The sequence below is a fragment of the Ranitomeya imitator genome, chromosome 6 (assembly GCF_032444005.1).
Source record: "Ranitomeya imitator isolate aRanImi1 chromosome 6, aRanImi1.pri, whole genome shotgun sequence".
Classification (NCBI taxonomy): Eukaryota; Metazoa; Chordata; class Amphibia; order Anura; family Dendrobatidae; genus Ranitomeya; species Ranitomeya imitator.
Window position 1 is genome coordinate 499872049 of NC_091287.1, and position 19073 is coordinate 499891121.

General features: G+C 48.0%; 1 protein-coding gene across 2 annotated transcripts in view; it reads left to right on the plus strand.

Annotated features, from left to right (window-relative positions):
• GPAA1 (glycosylphosphatidylinositol anchor attachment 1) overlaps nt 1–19073 on the plus strand; it is a 30395-nt gene that overhangs the window by 10218 nt on the left and 1104 nt on the right. For both annotated transcript variants that reach the window (XM_069731706.1, XM_069731705.1), the window contains exons 6-12: nt 17–118; nt 1583–1779; nt 1965–2161; nt 15479–15632; nt 16731–16802; nt 16891–17087; nt 18624–18794. In XM_069731706.1, the coding sequence (XP_069587807.1) occupies nt 17–118; nt 1583–1779; nt 1965–2161; nt 15479–15632; nt 16731–16802; nt 16891–17087; nt 18624–18794 (1090 nt within the window). The remainder of the gene's footprint in view (nt 1–16; nt 119–1582; nt 1780–1964; nt 2162–15478; nt 15633–16730; nt 16803–16890; nt 17088–18623; nt 18795–19073) is intronic.

Consider the following 19073-nt stretch of genomic DNA (forward strand, 5'->3'; position numbering starts at 1 on the left):
TCCCGTACACTCGCAGGTCAGATCTACTGGGCGAAGGACATCATCTTCCTGGTGAACGAGCACGACCTAATCGGCATGGAGGCCTGGCTGGAGGGCTACCACGACGTCAACGTGACCGGTACGAGAGCCCCACACCCCCCTATTGCCCCTCAATATCTTCTCCGTGCTGATAATTTGTTCTATGTATCAGAGAGTTTACCCAATTGTAACGAATCCTCAGCTGTGAATGGTGTCTCGTCTGGATGGATTTTTTTTTGTTTAGCCAGAATGTTTCCATTCACTGACAACACTCAGTAAGGTTATACACATGGGAAGAGGGAATCAATATCACCATTACACACTGAACGGGAAACCACTGGGTAAATCTGACAGGGAGAAGGACTTGGGGATCCTAGTTAATGATAAACTTACCTGGAGCAGCCAGTGCCAGGCAGCAGCTGCCAAGGCAAACAGGATCATGGGGTGCATTAAAAGAGGTCTGGATACACATGATGAGAGCATTATACTGCCTCTGTACAAATCCCTAGTTAGACCGCACATGGAGTACTGTGTCCAGTTTTGGGCACCGGTGCTCAGGAAAGATATAATGGAACTAGAGAGAGTACAAAGGAGGGCAACAAAATTAATAAAGGGGATGGGAGAACTACAATACCCAGATAGATTAGCGAAATTAGGATTATTTAGTCTAGAAAAAAGACGACTGAGGGGCGATGTAATAACCATGTATAAGTATATAAGGGGACAATACAAATATCTCGCTGAGGATCTGTTTATACCAAGGAAGGTGACGGGCACAAGGGGGCATTCTTTGCGTCTGGAGGAGAGAAGGTTTTTCCACCAACATAGAAGAGGATTCTTTACTGTTAGGGCAGTGAGAATCTGGAATTGCTTGCCTGAGGAGGTGGTGATGGCGAACTCAGTCGAGGGGTTCAAGAGAGGCCTGGATGTCTTCCTGGAGCAGAACAATATTATATCATACAATTATTAGGTTCTGTAGAAGGACGTAGATCTGGGTATTTATTATGATGGAATATAGGCTGAACTGGATGGACAAATGTCTTTTTTCGGCCTTACTAACTATGTTACTATGTTACTCTGAGATCTTAAAAGTGAGATGATTGCAAAGAAAATTAATATTTTAGAAGGTCGAAGAACTTTTTCTTATTGATTAAGTTTTATATATTCTTATAAACCCGGAGACGAGGCCGCCTCGCCATGATGACCGCTGGTTGGGGATGTTATGGGGGTGGGCATCCCGATCTATTCCTATATTAGTTATTACGGACCCACAGCGATCATCCGATCATTCCTTGTGTATTGTTTACACTTGTATCTGGCTTGCTGGGTCTTGTAGTGCTGCAGGTCCACATGTAAATGCTGAATTACCCTTCATGTATGAGGCGCTGTCGTGTACCTGACTTATTAGCAATATTGGACCTGAACCTGTGTATAGAGCAGGGGCGCCTGTCTGACCTGTGCAGTGTGAATGCCCCGCTGGTGCTGGGTGGTGAGCTCCCTGCATTCTTCTGGTGCCATCTAGTGGCTGTACTGAGCATTGCACTGTGTTCTTTGCACTTTACAGACATACAGTCGTCAGTGATGATGGGACGAGCGGGAGCCATCCAGGCCGCCTTGTCCCTAGAGATCAGCAGCGACGTCATCACCAGCTTTGATGTTGTTGTGGAAGGGCTGAACGGGCAGCTGCCCAACCTGGATATGGTTAACCTGTTCCTAGCGTTCTGCCAGAAGAACCAGCTGCTGTGCACCATACAGGGCAAGGTGAGGCACAGTGAGACCGGTGCTGCTCTCTATGCTTTCTAGGCGTCACTAACTTTCACAAACACTGCACACTATATACATAGTGAATGTGTGTAGTGGGGCACCCTCTTTCCCTCCGGCATATGTGTCAAGTGCGGCGCCCCCTTCTTTTCCTCTGCTGTCACTGTTTCCCTCTTGTTGATCAGCTGCAGCGCAGTGACTATGACACCTTCCCCGGATACCTGCACAACCTGCACACAATGCTGCTCATGGTTCTGAAGCAAGGTTCCGGCCGTCCTCAGGGAGACCACGGCCTCTTCCTCCGCTACCACATCGAAGCCATCACCCTGCGCGGCATCAACAGCTTCCGCCAGTACAAATACGAGATGGTCACCATCGGAGAGTAAGTGAAGGACAATCCGGTCATGTGAGGTCCTGGTACTGCACATGGGGGGTCGGTAATGTCACTCTTCTACTACTGCACATGGGGGGTCAGTAACGTCACTCTTCTACTACTGCACATGGGGGGGTCAGTAACGTCACACTTCTACTACTACACATGGGTGGGTCAGTAACGTCACACTTCTACTACTGCACATGGGGGGTCAGTAACGTCACACTTCTACTGCACATGGGGGGTCGGTAATGTCACTCTTCTACTACTGCACATGGGGGGTCAGTAACGTCACACTTCTACTACTGCACATGGGGGGGTCAGTAACGTCACACTTCTACTACTACACATGGGTGGGTCAGTAACGTCACACTTCTACTACTGCACATGGGGGGTCAGTAACGTCACTCCTCTAGTACTGCACATGGGGGGTCAGTAACGTCACACTTCTACTACTGCACATGGGTGGGTCAGTAACGTCACACTTCTACTACTGCACATGGGGGGTCAGTAACGTCACACTTCTACTACTGCACATGGGGGGTCAGTAACGTCACTCCTCTAGTACTGCACATGGGGGGTCAGTAACTTCACTCTTCTACTACTGCACATGGGGGGGTCAGTAACGTCACTCTTCTAGTACTGCACATGGGGGGTCAGTAACGTCACTCTTCTACTACTGCACATGGGGGGTCAGTAACGTCACACTTCTACTACTACACATGGGTGGGTCAGTAACGTCACACTTCTACTACTGCACATGGGGGGGTCAGTAACGTCACACTTCTACTACTACACATGGGTGGGTCAGTAACGTCACACTTCTACTACTGCACATGGGTGGGTCAGTAACGTCACACTTCTACTACTGCACATGGGGGGGTCAGTAACGTCACACTTCTACTACTGCACATGGGTGGGTCAGTAACGTCACACTTCTACTACTGCACATGGGGGGGTCAGTAACGTCACACTTCTACTACTGCACATGGGGGGGTCAGTAACGTCACTCTTCTTCTACTGCACATGGGGGGTCAGTAACGTCACTCTTCTACTACTGCACATGGGGGGTCAGTAACGTCACACTTCTACTACTGCACATGGGTGGGTCAGTAACGTCACTCTTCTACTACTGCACATGGGGGGTCAGTAACGTCACTCTTCTACTACTGCACATGGGGGGGTCAGTAACGTCACTCTTCTTCTACTGCACATGGGGGGTCAGTAACGTCACTCTTCTACTACTGCACATGGGGGGTCAGTAACGTCACTCTTCTACTACTGCACATGGGGGGTCAGTAACGTCACTCTTCTACTACTGCACATGGGGGGTCAGTAACGTCACTCTTCTACTACTGCACATGGGGGGTCAGTAACGTCACACTTCTACTACTGCACATGGGGGGTCAGTAACGTCACTCTTCTAGTACTGCACATGGGGGGTCAGTAACGTCACTCTTCTAGTACTGCACATGGGGGGTCAGTAACGTCACTCTTCTAGTACTGCACATGGGTGGTCAGTAACGTCACTCTTCTAGTACTGCACATGGGGGGTCAGTAACGTCACTCTTCTAGTACTGCACATGGGGGGTCAGTAACGTCACTCTTCTAGTACTGCACATGGGTGGTCAGTAACGTCACACTTCTACTACTGCACATGGGGGGTCAGTAACGTCACTCTTCTTCTACTGCACATGGGGGGGGTCAGTAACGTCACTCTTCTTCTACTGCACATGGGGGGTCAGTAACGTCACTCTTCTACTACTGCACATGGGGGGTCAGTAACGTCACTCTTCTACTACTGCACATGGGGGGTCAGTAACGTCACTCTTCTACTACTGCACATGGGGGGTCAGTAACGTCACACTTCTACTACTGCACATGGGGGGTCAGTAACGTCACACTTCTACTACTGCACATGGGGGGTCAGTAACGTCACTCTTCTAGTACTGCACATGGGGGGGTCAGTAACGTCACTCTTCTAGTACTGCACATGGGGGGGGGGGTCAGTAATGTCACTCTTCCAGTACTGCACATGGCGCGTCAGTAACGTCACTCTTCTAGTACTGCACATGGGGGGTCAGTAACGTCACTCTTCTAGTACTGCACATGGGTGGTCAGTAACGTCACACTTCTACTACTGCACATGGGGGGTCAGTAACGTCACTCTTCTAGTACTGCACATGGGGGGTCAGTAACGTCACTCTTCTAGTACTGCACATGGGGGGTCAGTAACGTCACTCTTCTACTACTGCACATGGGGGGTCAGTAACGTCACACTTCTACTACTGCACATGGGGGGTCAGTAACGTCACTCTTCTAGTACTGCACATGGGGGGTCAGTAACGTCACTCTTCTAGTACTGCACATGGCGCGTCATTAACGTCACTCTTCCAGTACTGCACATGGGGGGTCAGTAACGTCACTCTTCTAGTACTGCACATGGCGCGTCAGTAACGTCACACTTCTACTACTACACATGGGTGGGTCAGTAACGTCACACTTCTACTACTGCACATGGGTGGGTCAGTAACGTCACACTTCTACTACTGCACATGGGGGGTCAGTAACGTCACACTTCTACTACTGCACATGGGGGGTCAGTAACGTCACTCCTCTAGTACTGCACATGGGGGGTCAGTAACTTCACTCTTCTACTACTGCACATGGGGGGGTCAGTAACGTCACTCTTCTACTACTGCACATGGGGGGGGTCAGTAACGTCACTCTTCTAGTACTGCACATGGTGGGTCAGTAACGTCACTTTTCTAGTACTGTACATGGGGGGGTCAGTAACGTCACTCCTCTACTACTGCACATGGGGGGTCAGTAACGTCACTCCTCTACTACTGCACATGGGGGGTCAGTAACGTCACTCTTCTAGTACTGCACATGGGGGGTCAGTAACGTCACTCTTCTAGTACTGCTGCGCTATGTTACGGTGGCCTCCACTTCACCCACACTCCTCATTCTGGTAACAAACATGGTGGAGGAGTGGGTCTCCTCCTTTCTTCCAACTGTACCTTTAACCCAATCCCACCTCTACCCTCCCTTATCCTCCCCTCTTTTGAAGTCCACTCTGTCCGTATCTGCTCTCCCTCCAGCCTCCAAGCGGCTGTCATATACCGACTTCCGGGCCCGACCACTGCCTTTATTGACCAATTCTCCTCCTGGCTCCTTCACTTTCTGTCTGCTGACATTCCCACCATCATGATGGGTGACTTCAACATCTCCATTGACACCCACCAGTCAGCAGCCTCCAAACTCCTGTCCCTTACTTCATCTTTTGGACTTACTCAGTGGTCCTCCTCAGCCACCCACACAGACAGACACTTATTATTATTATTATTATTTATTTATATAGCACCATTAATTCCATGGTGCTGTACATGAGAAGGGGTTACATCAAAATACAAATATCACTTACAGTAAACAAAACTAACAATGACAGACTGGTACAGATTGAAGGGGACCCTGTCCTTGTTGGCTTACATTCTACAGGATTATGGGGAAGGAGACAGTAGGTCGGGGTTGCAGTAGCTCCGATGGTGTTGAGGTGGCCGTGTGATCATTATAGATTGTAAGCTTCTTTGAAGAGATGGGTTTTCAGGTTTCTTTTGAAGGATCCAAATCTGGTGGATAACCGGACGGGTTGGGGCACAGAATTACAGAGGATGGGTGATATTCGGGAGAAGTCTTGGAGGCGATTGGGTGAGGAGCGAATAAGCGTGGAGGAGAGAAGGAGGTCTTGGGAGGACCGGAGAATTAGACCTGGTCTTTACTCGTCTCTGCTCTCTATCTAACTTCACCACCTCCCCTCTCCCTCTATCCGACCACCATCTACTCACTTTCTCATCCCTGTCCGCCTCACCTGTCACCCATGTCCAACAACATGCGCACCCCCCGTAGAATCCTCACACATCTAGACCCTCGCACGCTCTGACTCTATTCTACCGCTGTCCTCCATAGCTTCACTCCACGACACAGACACTGCCACTAATTTCTACATTACCAATATGTCATCAGCCATCGACTCGGTCGCCCCTGTCATGCATAGCAGAGTGCGACAAATCAATAGACAACCCTGGCACAATAACATCACTAAAAATCTTCGGCAAGTATCCAGAATTGCAGAACGGCGTTGGAAGAAAACGCATTCACAACATGATTTCACTGCACTCAAACAAGCAACACTCGCAATCAAATCAGCTCTCACCTCTGCTAAACAGGCCTACCTCACAACCCTCATATCTTCCTTATCCCACAACCCAAAACAGTTGTTCAACACTTTTAACTCCCTCCTCCGCCCACCACTGCCCCCTCCGACTTCCCTAATCGTTGCTGAGGACTTTGCCACACACTTCAAAAATAAGATTGATCAAACAAGGCAAGTCTTTGTTGTCTGACCACCACAACCCCTTTGTATGCCAGACCAATGCCCAAACCCCATAACCTCCCTCTCCAAAATCTCTGAAGGACAGCTTGCTCATCTTCTCTCCAAATCACACCTCCCCACTTGTGCACTTGACCCCATCCCATCCCACCTCCTCCCCAACCTCACCACCACACTAATCCGATCCCTAACCCATCTCTTCAACCTATCACTAACTTCTGGTACCTTCCCCTCTGCTTTCAAACATGCCACAATCACACCTATCCTCAAAAAGCCATCCCTTGACCAAAGCGCTTTGTCCAGCTATCGCCCCATATCTTTGCTCTCATTTGCTTCCAAACTCCTTGAGCAGCACGTCCATGCTGAACTTTCCTCTCACTTTGCATCTAACTCTTCAACAGCCTACAATCTGGCTTCTGTTCCCACCATTCCACTGAGACTGCCCTGACCAAACATACGAACGACTTACAGCCAAAGCTAACAGACAGTTCTCTATACTCCTCCTCCTAGACCTGTCCTTTGCCTTCGACACAGTTGACCACTGCCTCCTACTACAGATCCTCTCTTCCTTTGGTGTCAAAGACCTTGCCCTATCTTGGATCTCCTCATACCTTGCCAACCGCACATTTAGCGTTTCCTACTCCCATACTACCTCTTCATCCCACCCTCTCTCTGTTGGAGTCCCCCAAGGCTCTGTCCTAGGACCTCTTTTCTTCTCAATCTATACCCTTGGCCTGGGACAACTCATAAGGTCCTATGGCTTCCAGTACCATCTATATGCCGATGACACTCAGATCTACCTCTCTGGCCCAGATGTCACCTCTCTGCTCTCCAGAATCCCAGAGTGTCTATCAGCCATATCCTCCTTCTTCTCCTCTCACTTCCTCAAGCTCAATGTGGACAAAACTGAACTAATTATCTTTCTCCTTTGCCTCATTGGGGGACACAGACCGTGGGTGTTATGCTGCTGCCACTAGGAGGCTGACACTAAGTGATACAAAGAAAGTTCGCTCCTCCTCGCAGTATACACCCTCCTGCTGGCTCTCAGCTAACCAGTTCTTGCTTAGTGTCCGTAGGAGGCACACGGACGGGTCTGCTATTCAGACCCAAAACTCTTTATTTTATTTTTACCTTTTACATTTTTTATTTTATTTTTTTCAACGGACGAATGGGGCGACAGATCCTTTCTAGGTTCCGATCTCCCCGAACCATCAACAAGCAAGCACAGAGAGTGTCGCCTCTCCGTATCCTCTCCTGCGACGTGCCACGCCTGGGCTGATTCTTAGGGGCGACAGGCCCCTTCAAGGGCACCGATCTCCCCACACCCTGAACGGACAAGCACATGGAGTGTCGCCTCCACATGCCCTCTTCTGCAGCCAGGCCTAATGCCGGACAAATGGCCCTGTCCTCCCGGGGGCTGAACTCAGTGGATACACTCTTTGGCGTTCGAGCAGCCCCCACTGTCCCACCACTGACAAAGCGGATGGCACAAGGAGGCGGACGGTTCCTCACCACCTCCCTAGCAAAGGTATGATGGATTGAGGTTTATCCCTCTATCCCTGCACCGTCCACGCTGCAATACCTGACCTGCAGTCATGCGCTGCGGCTCCATGTCGGGGTGCGCACCGATGGTGAGTGGATCCAGTCAGCAGTGGGCCTCTGCAGCGGGATATTCACATGCTGACAAGCAGTCTCAGGCTTCCCTGTGGCCCACCTCCCTGAGGTAACGCTCCGGCCGGCTGCAAAAATTTGTAACTCCATGAATAAGACCCGGGAGGGTCGAAACGTTGGGTTTCTATCTACAATTTCTGTGTGGCAACCTTTTTTGTTATCTCAAATAAATTTGGCATATACCTTCTTGCATCATACCAGTTTTAAGTGTTCGGTAATTTTCTCTATCGAAGGTTCTAGGCACCAGGCGTCGGCAAAGCACGCCTGCTAGCTTGCGGATTCGTCCAGTCCACATGCATTCTTGAAACACTATAATTCCCACACTTCCACAGATGTGGGTCTGGGCAGGTGGACTCTGCAGGCCGCGGTTACACAGGGCCTGATCTGATGTTGTCCCCACCCAGGGACTGCTTTGGGACGTCCCACGGTCTGTGTCCCCCAATGAGGCGAAGGAGAAAGAGGGATTTTTGTGTACTCACTGTAAAATCCTTTTCTCCGAGCCATTCATTGGGGGACACAGCTCCCACCCTGTTATTAGCTTATGCTTGTTTTATAATCTGACATGCTATACTCTCATATATAATATGACATGCTATACGCTCATATGTTATTATTGATCTCCTACTGCTTTTGCAGTGAACTGGTTAGCTGAGAGCCAGCAGGAGGGTGTATACTGCAGAGGAGGAGCGAACTTTCTTTGTATCACTTAGTGTCAGCCTCCTAGTGGCAGCAGCAGCATACACCCACGGTCTGTCCCCCAATGAATGGCTCGGAGAAAAGGATTTTACGGTGAGTACACAAAAATCCCTATTTCTCAGTCGCCCATGAGAGAGGATCCGCCCTTCAGGGACAGGAAACCTACAGGATAAAAGGGCGGTACCTCTCCCCTGCATCAGTTTGGTTTCCTGTCCCTGACGGGGAACCTTCTCGGACGGTACCTGTCATGAACGACCGGAAGACTAACCTGGCGAAGATCCGGAACCGGCCAGTCCGAGTTCTGGCGGCGGGGAGGCCCCTGCCACGGCTGGTCCGGTATCCGAAGCCGCCACGACTTCGACCGAGGGGTCTAGAAGCGTGAGTGGGGGGAAGCGCCGCCGCCACTCCGGATAGGAGTTGGAGCGCTCCAGCACACTGCCACAGGACGCCAGGATCCAAGATGGCGCCGCACCGGAAGTAGTGGAGGGACTTCCGGTTCGGGGGCAGTGAGGTGAATGGCTACACCAAGATGGCGCTGCCCCGGAACCGGAATCCTTCATTTCCGGGTCGTCTAGCTGCGTGCGCATGCACAGTGGCTAGGAATGAAAAGAAAAAGAAAGAAGCGCTTCCCCCAAACAGTGCAGCCACGGGGGGAGGGGGCCAAGCGCCACCCTTTAAAAGAAGGTGCGCTTGACAGACCCTTGCTGCATGCTGTTCCAAGATGGAAGACAGCGATCAGCAGCTCCAGCCACCGCCGCCGCCACCGCAGCAGCAGCAGCGCCATCGTCAGCGCCAGAAACCAGATGCCCAGGGGAAGAGAACTTCTGCAAGCAACCGAAGTTCCCGATCCAGTAGCCATTCCACACCATGTAGTTCCAGTGTGGTAAACCTGCGGCCGGCCACGGATCATACGCCTCAGGATCCTACCCCTCCTCCAGAACCGGTACCTGTGGCTGCGTCAGATTGGTGAGTGATCTTCGTGAAAGCTCATTTTTTGTAATTGGGGTTCCCCTTCTCCCTTATCTAGGCAAGGAAGAGAACGGGGAAGATGAAAAATAGGACCTGCCCCTTATGTGAGAAAGCATTACCACAGTCCTGGGAGAAGAAATTATGCGACTCCTGTATTGAGCGAGTCCTCTGTGAGGAGACCCCGAACTTCGCCTCTGAGTTACGCTCTGTAATTAAAGCGGAGGTTGAGACGGTGTTTAACTCCCTTAAAAGCGACAGGAGATCTACTAAGAAATCTGTTCCTGATAGAAATTCCGACTCTTCTAGCTCCGAGAGTAAAAACTCGGATACGCAAGATTCATCCCTCTCCTCTTCAGACAGTGAAAGTGGGGGTCGTCATTGCTTCCCCCTAGATGAGGTTGACAGCCTTGTAAAGGCTGTAAGATCGACGATGGGGGTGTTAGATCCTCGTCCTGATAAAACGGTACAGGACATTATGTTTGGTGGTCTTTCCCAAAAAAAGCGTAAGGTGTTTCCCTTAATGAAAATATTCAAACGTTAATTAAGAAGGAGTGGGAGAAACCTGAGAGGAGAAATGCATCGGTTCCCTCTATTAAAAGGAAATACCCCTTTGAAGAAGAGGCTTCGGTCTCGTGGGATAAAGCCCCCAAACTCGACGTTGCGGTAGCTAAGGCCTCGAAAAAGTTTGCATTACCATTCGAGGATATGGGAACATTGAAAGATCCTCTTGACAAAAGAGCAGATACTTTTCTTAAAGGGGCCTGGGAGTCAGCCGGAGGATGCTTAAGGCCAACTATAGCAGCGGCATGTACGTCACGTTCCTTAATGATTTGGGTCGACAACTTAGAGAAACAGATTAGAGATGGGGTCCCTAGGAATAAAATTTTAGAGTCCATCCCTATGATTAGAGGAGCCGCGGCATTCTTGGCAGACTCTTCGTCCGACTCCATTAAATTAACATCTAAATCGGCAGCTCTCTCAAATGCGGAACGTAGAACCCTATGGTTAAAAAGCTGGCCGGGGGATTTACAAACTAAACACAAACTGTGTTCAATCCCCTGTGAAGGTAAATTCCTCTTTGGAGAGACTTTGGACGATATCCTGCAAAAAGCAGGTGATAAAAAGAAAGGTTTTCCCATCCTGGCCCCAACATATAATAAACGGCCCTTTCGGAACAGAAAATTTTTTTGAAGGAGACCGAGGGAGCAAAACCGATGGGATGACGGGAGAAGGAAAGACAGAGGTTTCCTTTTTGGTAACTCCCCTCGAGATAGAAACCCCCCCCCCCAAGTGACGTCTTCCCCAGGGTGGGAGGGAGATTGACTCAATTCCTCCCGGCCTGGGAGAAAATTTCGACCAGCCCTTGGATATTGAAATTAATAGGAGAAGGGCTTCGCATAGAATTTTTATCCCTACCCCCACGGAATTATGTGGTAACACCGCTGAGATCATCTCCTCATCAACAAGAAGCTCTAGAACTAGAAATTGTAAAACTAGTAAACAAGGCTGTCATCCAAGAAGTCCCCCCTCTGGAGAGAGGGAAGGGATTCTACTCTCCATTGTTCCTGGTTCCCAAACCGGACGGAACCTTCCGAACTATAATAAACTTACGGAAGTTGAATACCTATGTAAAAAACTACAGATTCAAAATGGAGTCAATAAAATCAACGATAAAAAATCTGTTTCCCAACTGTTTTATGATAGTTCTAGATCTCAGCGACGCATATTATCACGTCCCCATCCACAAGACCTCTCAGAAATTCCTCAGACTGGCAGTAGTCATAAAAGGACAGACCAGGGAATACCAATACAGGGCTCTTCCCTTTGGCATATCAATTGCTCCCCGCATCTTCACAAAGTTGATAGCGGAGATGATGGCACATCTGAGAGAGGAAGACGTCTTGATTATTCCATATCTAGACGATTTTCTGATTGTGAGCAACTCGGCCGAACTCTGCCGTCAACAATGCGACAGAGTCATAGACACCTTAACAAAATTGGGCTGGCTGGTGAACCTCCAAAAATCAAAACTGGAACCAACCAAGGTTCAAGAATTCTTGGGTCTCATCCTGGACTCAAGTTCTTAGGTTTGTTACCTACCAGACAAGAAAAAACAAAACATAATCCACCTAGTGTCACAAGCGCGTGCAAACCCTACCATGACTCTAAGAAAGGCAATGTCATTACTGGGATCCCTCTCTGCCTGTCTCCCAGCGGTTCAGTGGGCACAGCTCCACACAAGGACACTTCAGTGGGATATTTTAAGGAACCAAAAAATACTAGGAGGACGGTTAGAAAATCGAATGACTCTAAGTTTACCCACTATTCATTCCCTGGGCTGGTGGCTGAATCTCAACAACTTATCAAAAGGGATTCCCTGGGTAATAGAGGCGTCTCAGATAGTTACCACAGATGCAAGTCCCACAGGGTGGGGGGCTCACCTAGATGACAGAGTCACTCAGGGGATATGGACAATTCAGGAGCTCAGATCTTCCTCAAATCAAAAAGAGTTGAGGGCCGTGAATCATGCACTACTGTACTTCCTAGACCAACTGCAAGGCCATCATGTCCGAGTATGCTCGGACAACAAAGTAGTAGTAGCTTACTTAAACCACCAGGGGGGAACCAGGTCTCAATCATTAATGGAAACTACCTCCGAAATTTTCAGCCTGGTACAAAACAACTTCCTGTCCCTATCAGCCCTACATATAAAGGGGGTGGAAAACCAAAAAGCGGACTTTCTGAGTCGTACCCAACTAAAGCAGGGGGAGTGGTCTCTAAATCAGGGCATATTCAACAAAATTACAGATCTATGGGGGATCCCTGTAATAGACCTCTTTGCCAATATGCACAACAAGAAAGTGGAAACTTTCTGTTCCCTAGATCCCAGGGGGAATCCTCAGGCCGTGGATGCATTCACAATACCCTGGACACAGACCCTAACATATGCATTTCCCCCTACTATTCTCATTCCAGCAGTTCTGAAAAAGATCAGGCAGGACAGATCCAGACTCATCTTGATAGCCCCCTTCTGGCCCAAGAGAGCCTGGTTTTCATGGCTGAGGATGTTATCAATCACCGATCCCTGGGTGCTTCCGGATCTTCCGGACCTCCTGTCTCAGGGACCGGTGTTCCACCCTCAATCAGAAAATCTCCATCTGACAGCGTGGCTTTTGAGAGGTCACTATTGAGGGAAAGAGGGTTTTCTGACAAACTAGTGTCTACACTAATGAAAAGTAGAAAACCTGTGACCACAAAAATATACGGCAAAACATGGAAAAAAATTTTGTCCTCCTCTGGGGTAAAACTGCAAGATGGTGTTCCAGTGTCTGAAATACTAGAATTTCTACAGAAGGGCTTAGACTTAGGCCTTTCGGTAAGTACCTTAAAGGTACAGATAGCAGCTCTAGGAGCTTTTTACTGTGAGAACATAGCAGCCAACCCTTGGGTTATACGGTTTATCAGAGCAGCCGCAAGGTCTAAACCGCTAACTATAAGTAGATTACCAACCTGGGATCTGAACTCAGTTCTGTCAGCCTTAACAGACTCCCCGTTTGAGCCCATAGAATCGGTACCCCTTAAAATTCTTTCTCTTAAAACGGCCCTCCTAATAGCCCTGACTTCGGCCCGTAGGATAAGTGACCTCCAAGCCCTGTCTGTAAACCCTCCATTTACACAAATTCTGGATGATAGTTATATTAAAAACAGACCCTTCCTATCTACCGAAAGTTGCGTCAACATTCCATAGATCCCAAGAAATAATCCTTCCTCCTTTCTGTCAAAACCCTAAAAATAAGAAGGAAGAGAAATTCCATACACTAGACGTTAAAAGGTGCCTGGTCCAATACATAAAAATCACCCTGCAGTATAGGAAGGAAGGGTCTCTTTTTATCTGCTTCCAGGAACCCAGGAAAGGACTCAAAGCTTCTAAGGGCACTATAGCTCGATGGGTCACAGACGCAATAGCTTTGGCGTACTCATCCTCCGGGAACGCCATTCCGCAAGGACTGAAGGCACATTTTGCAAGAGCTATGGCGACCTCCTGGGCCGAAAGGTCAGAGGTACCATTAGTTCAGATCTGTAAGGCGGCCACCTGGTCATCACCTTCAACCTTCTTCAGACACTACCGCTTAGACCTAGCCTCTTCGTCTGACCTAACCTTCGGGAGAAGGGTTCTGCAGGCTGTGGTCCCTCCCTAAGCAATGATCTCTGTAATTCTCTCTGGTAGTGCTGTCATGGGCGACTGAGAAAAGTGTAGTTACTCACCGATAACGGTGTTTCTCAGAGCCCATGACAGCACCTGCTTCTTCCCCCCACCCCCCTCATCACGTGTGCGGTGAGCACATTTGTGTGAAGTGGTTTTTTACATATAGACACGGTGTTCACTGTTAAGCATTATGATTAAATTGCATATTTTTTGTGTTGTTGTGACTAACCTGGAGGACCTCCGATGCTCTGTAAACAAAAAACTGATGCAGGGGAGAGGTACCGCCCTTTTATCCTGTAGGTTTCCTGTCCCTGAAGGGCGGATCCCCTCTCTCTGGTAGTGCTGTCATGGGCTCTGAGAAACACCGTTATCGGTGAGTAACTACACTTTTCCTCCATCTGACTTATCTTCCCTACCTGATATATCTATCACAATAAATGAATTCACACTTTCCCCCGTCCCGGTAATTCACTGCCTCGGAGTAACCCTTGACTCTGCCCTTTCCTTCAAACTGCACATCCAAGCTCTAACCACCTCCTGTCGCCTCCAGCTCAAAAATATTTCCAGAATCCGTCCTTTCCTCAACCCTCACTCTACCAAAATGCTCGTGCATGCCCTAATCATCTCCCACCTCGACTACTGCAACATACTCCTTTGTGGGCTACCCTCTAACACTCTCGCATCCCTCCAGTCCGTCCTTAACTCTGCTGCCCGACTAATTTCTCTCCTCACTACACTCCTGCTTCCCCTCTTTGCAAATCCCTTCACTGGCTCCCAATTTCCCAGTTTAAACTACTAACATTGACCTACAAAGCCATCCATAACCTTTCTCCTCCGTATATTTCCAAACTAATCTCTCAATATCTTCCCTCACGTAATCTTCGGTCCTCCCAAGACCTCCTCCTCTCCTCCATGCTTATTCGCTCCTCACCCAATCGCCTCCAAGACTTCTCCCGAATATCCCCCATCCTCTGGAATTCTGTGCCCCAACACATCCGGTTATCCACCACATTTGGATCCTTCAAACGGAACCTGAAAACCCATCTCTTCAGGAAAGCTTACAATCTGTAATGACCACACGGCCACCTCAACACCATCGGAGCTACTGCAACCCCCGACCTACTGTCTCCTTCCCCATAATCCTGTAGAATGTAAGCCAACAAGGACAGGGTCCTCTTGCCTCTGTACTAGTCTGTCATTGTTAGTTTTATTTACTGTAAGTGATATTTGTTTTCTGATGTAACCTCGTCTCATGTACAGCACCATGGAATCAATGGTGCTATATAAATAATAATAATACTGCTTCTGTGACAGTGCACTCCATCAAGTGTCCACTAGGGGGAGCCAAACAACCCTGGACCTGAACTGTTTCCTTTCTTTTTATTCCCAGGACTATTGAAGGAATGTTCCGCAAACTGAATAACCTGTCGGAGCGGCTGCACCAGTCCTACTTCTTCTACCTGCTTCCTTCCCTCTCCAGATTCGTGTCTATCGGGATTTACATGCCAGCCATCGGCTTCATCATCCTCATTCTCATCCTCCGAATATCCTAAACTGCAATGCTGTGTGTACGGTAATGGTTGCTTTATTTCCTGCCCCGCATATTGCTCTGATGCTGAGCTCGGACATTACCGGGCTATGGCTGCACTCAAACTTTCCTGATAGACGTTCTTTGTCCCTCAGCAAAACAGTGCAATGATAATTAGCCACCACTAGAGGGAGCAGGTGTACACATGTTTACAGCATTGACTTCAATGGGAATTGTACTAATTTGTATGTAGATGGCGCCCCCTAGCGGTAAAAAATGGGGAAAAAAATCAAAGTGAAAAAGAAAACAATGGACAAAAAACAAAAAATATCCAGCACCGATCTCCAACGGCTGCAAATGGAGCCAGCCCCTATCGCTGCTGTTTACTCATTTAGATCAATCTTTGACGGCGACATTTATATGGTTTCTTTGCTGGTACACATTGACCTCCATTAAAACAGGGTACTGATGGGTTGTAATGGCAGCCAGGGGCCAACGGAAGACTCACATCATCGCCATATTTGTCACCTACCTCTGTCTGGGCTACATATGAGACCATTAATGTTCCCTACATTGCAGTATATAGTATATCTGTTCGTATATATGTTTTCAGGTTCAAGTCCCCTAAGGGGATAAAAAAAATTATTGAAAATTAGTTGAAAAATATTTTTAAAGAATATAGAAAATTAAAACATTTGTAACCTTCATTTTTCTCAATTGAAAAAGTAATAAAAAATAAATCTATCATCTGTTTTATACCTGGGGAGCCGCCATTTAGCAAACCAGATCCCCAACATTTTGCAGTTTTATCCAAATTGACATAATTTACTTCTCTCCAACAAAATCCTGAGTTGTCATCCTCCAGTCACATCCAGAGCTGCACACAAAATGCCATTGGCTCTGAACAGGAAATGTATCAGACATCGCTAATAGACCGCCTTCTGTTCCCAGTAACAATCTTATTGTGTCACAATGACCCTGGCAACAGACAGGGGGCAGCAGTGAGCAGCGTTAATCAGATCTTACAGGGAATCATCAGAACTGTGAATGCAGCTTTGGTTGTGACTGGAGTGTAAGAATTTATCTCTTAAATGATCCTTGACTTTGTCCTCACGCGCTGGATCTGTGGATTAAGCTGAGCCGGACAGAGATGATGAGCGAGGACGGAGCTGGAGACGGTGACGCGGTTCGTATATATTCCCCCCATTCCTATGATATTCCCGGGGGGCCGCTGTTCCCCAGCCCGGACTGATCGTCTGTGTCACTTGTTGTAGGTGAGCAGACCTGGCATCCTGCAGCTGGCGACCCCCATCGTGATCTGCCACGCCACGGGGCTCAGCCTGTACTACATCCCGGTGCTGAGCCAGGAGATGGCCACCGACCACTTCCCGGTGTCGGAGTCCGAGGCGGTGGTGCTGATCGCCATTGCTATATACGTGGCAGGATTGGCCCTGCCCCATAACACGCACAGGTACAAGGCCGGATCCGCACGTGTCGGAGGGATCGTCCATCTGTGGGACGGGACTGGTAGAGAAGTCCCAAGAAGTTTGCAGCATCTGAAATCCGTCAGAAAAAATGTTTGAGGTCCGAAAAAAGATCAAGATCTCTGCTTGCTGGTGAGGAATGGAAGCGATCAGGCTCAAACACACCCAGTCACCCTGTCCTGCTCGCTGTAGAGCCGGGGTCAGGACACCTTGGAGGCCTGCGTGTTTCCATTTACTAAAAGCAAGCAGGGATCTCGCAAATGGTGAGAAAAAAAAGGCACAAAGTTTATTAGAAAGTCGTGAAACTTTTTCTTATGTTCATAAAATTGAACGTGTAGATATTTGGGCTGTGGGATAAACTGTCTGGTGCCTCCTGTAGGTGGGTGCCCTGCAGTAATGTTGTTGGCTTTTTAACCCTTTGGTGGTACGTCCGGGTCCCAATGTATGGAGCAGGCTCGGGTATTATGTACAGTATTTAGTTTGACGTTTCTGCAAAGGTCAGAACTTAAAGGAATTTTCCCATCTCCAAGATCCTCCTTCAATATGTAGTAGGTGTAATAATAATATTATTAGCACCTCCAGTTAGTAATGTAGTATAGTTTTTCTGATTAGCCATGTTGCTTTCCCCATGTGCACACGTTGTAGTAGCTTAGTATCCATGGTTACGACCACTAAGAGCTAGCTGTCACTATATGAGTGGTCGTAACCATGGATACCTAAGCTACTATAATGCCTTTCACATGGGGTAATTGGCATAGCTTATAAGAAGAACTATACTACATTTCTAATTCGAGGTATTTGCTAATATTATTATTACACCTACTACATATAGGGATCTTGGAGATGGGAATACGCCTTTAAAGAACTAGTCATCCCACATGGAGATCTTAAAAAAAAAAAAAAAAAAAATTGTTCATACACCGCCGCAAGAAATAGAATAAATAGCAATAAACAATATGAATATATATATAATTATAAGTGCGCTATGGCGACACAAACCAACTTTTTTGGTTCAATAGTTTTTTTTATACATATTTTTCAAAACCCGTAAAACATAAAAATAAAAACAGCATATAAATTTGAACCACTGACATTTGGAATCGCCCCCCAATTTTCCCAGTTAAAATTAAAGAAATTAAAATAATAAGATGATAATATTCAGTGTCGCCGCATCAGGAAAAGTCTGTTCTGTAAAAAATCTCAAATTAACACTAAAGGGAAAACAACAACAATGTGATAATTGCCATTTTTAGTTATTACCGATTTTCCCGTTTTTCAGTCCATTATATGGTAAAGTGAATGGGGTCTTTATAAACGACAACTCGTTTCGCAATAAACCAGCCCCGAATACGGCTCTGGGGAAGGGAAAATGAACACGGCATTTCTCTCGAGTGAACATTGATGTTGTGGGAAGAGGTTAGTGGGTCGGACTTGTAGGAGACGCTGGAGACGGTTTTATCTTCATATGGTGAGCGACTAATGTGCAACTCCCTAATAAAGCCACACCTGTCTCTTTCCCACAGGGTCCTGACGGGGGCCGGCTCGGACCAAGGCTGGATGATGCTGAAGCTCATCTCCCTCCTGTATCTGGCCGTCCAGCTGGGCTGTATTGCCGTCATTAACTTCTCCCTGGGGTTCATCCTGGCCGTCACCATTGTGCCAGTGGCCGCCATCGTCCAGCCCGTCGGACCCAAGTAAGTTCTTCCTGCAAATAATAAATCTCCAAATGACTTGTCTTGTCCAGATCTAACTGCATCCGGAGCTGCAATCATACATCTGCTGTGCTCCTGGTATGGCCTGAGCCTGCACATCCTTACTTTTTGCTTCCTGTATACTTTTTTTTTTAGCTACACTATTATAGTTGCAATACGGAAATCTGCTATAAGCTAAATAAAAAAAAAAAAAGGGCAGAATTGTGAGTGCAGCTCTAGAGGTATCTGGCGACTTTTGAGCTGCTTCAGACTGACAGCTTT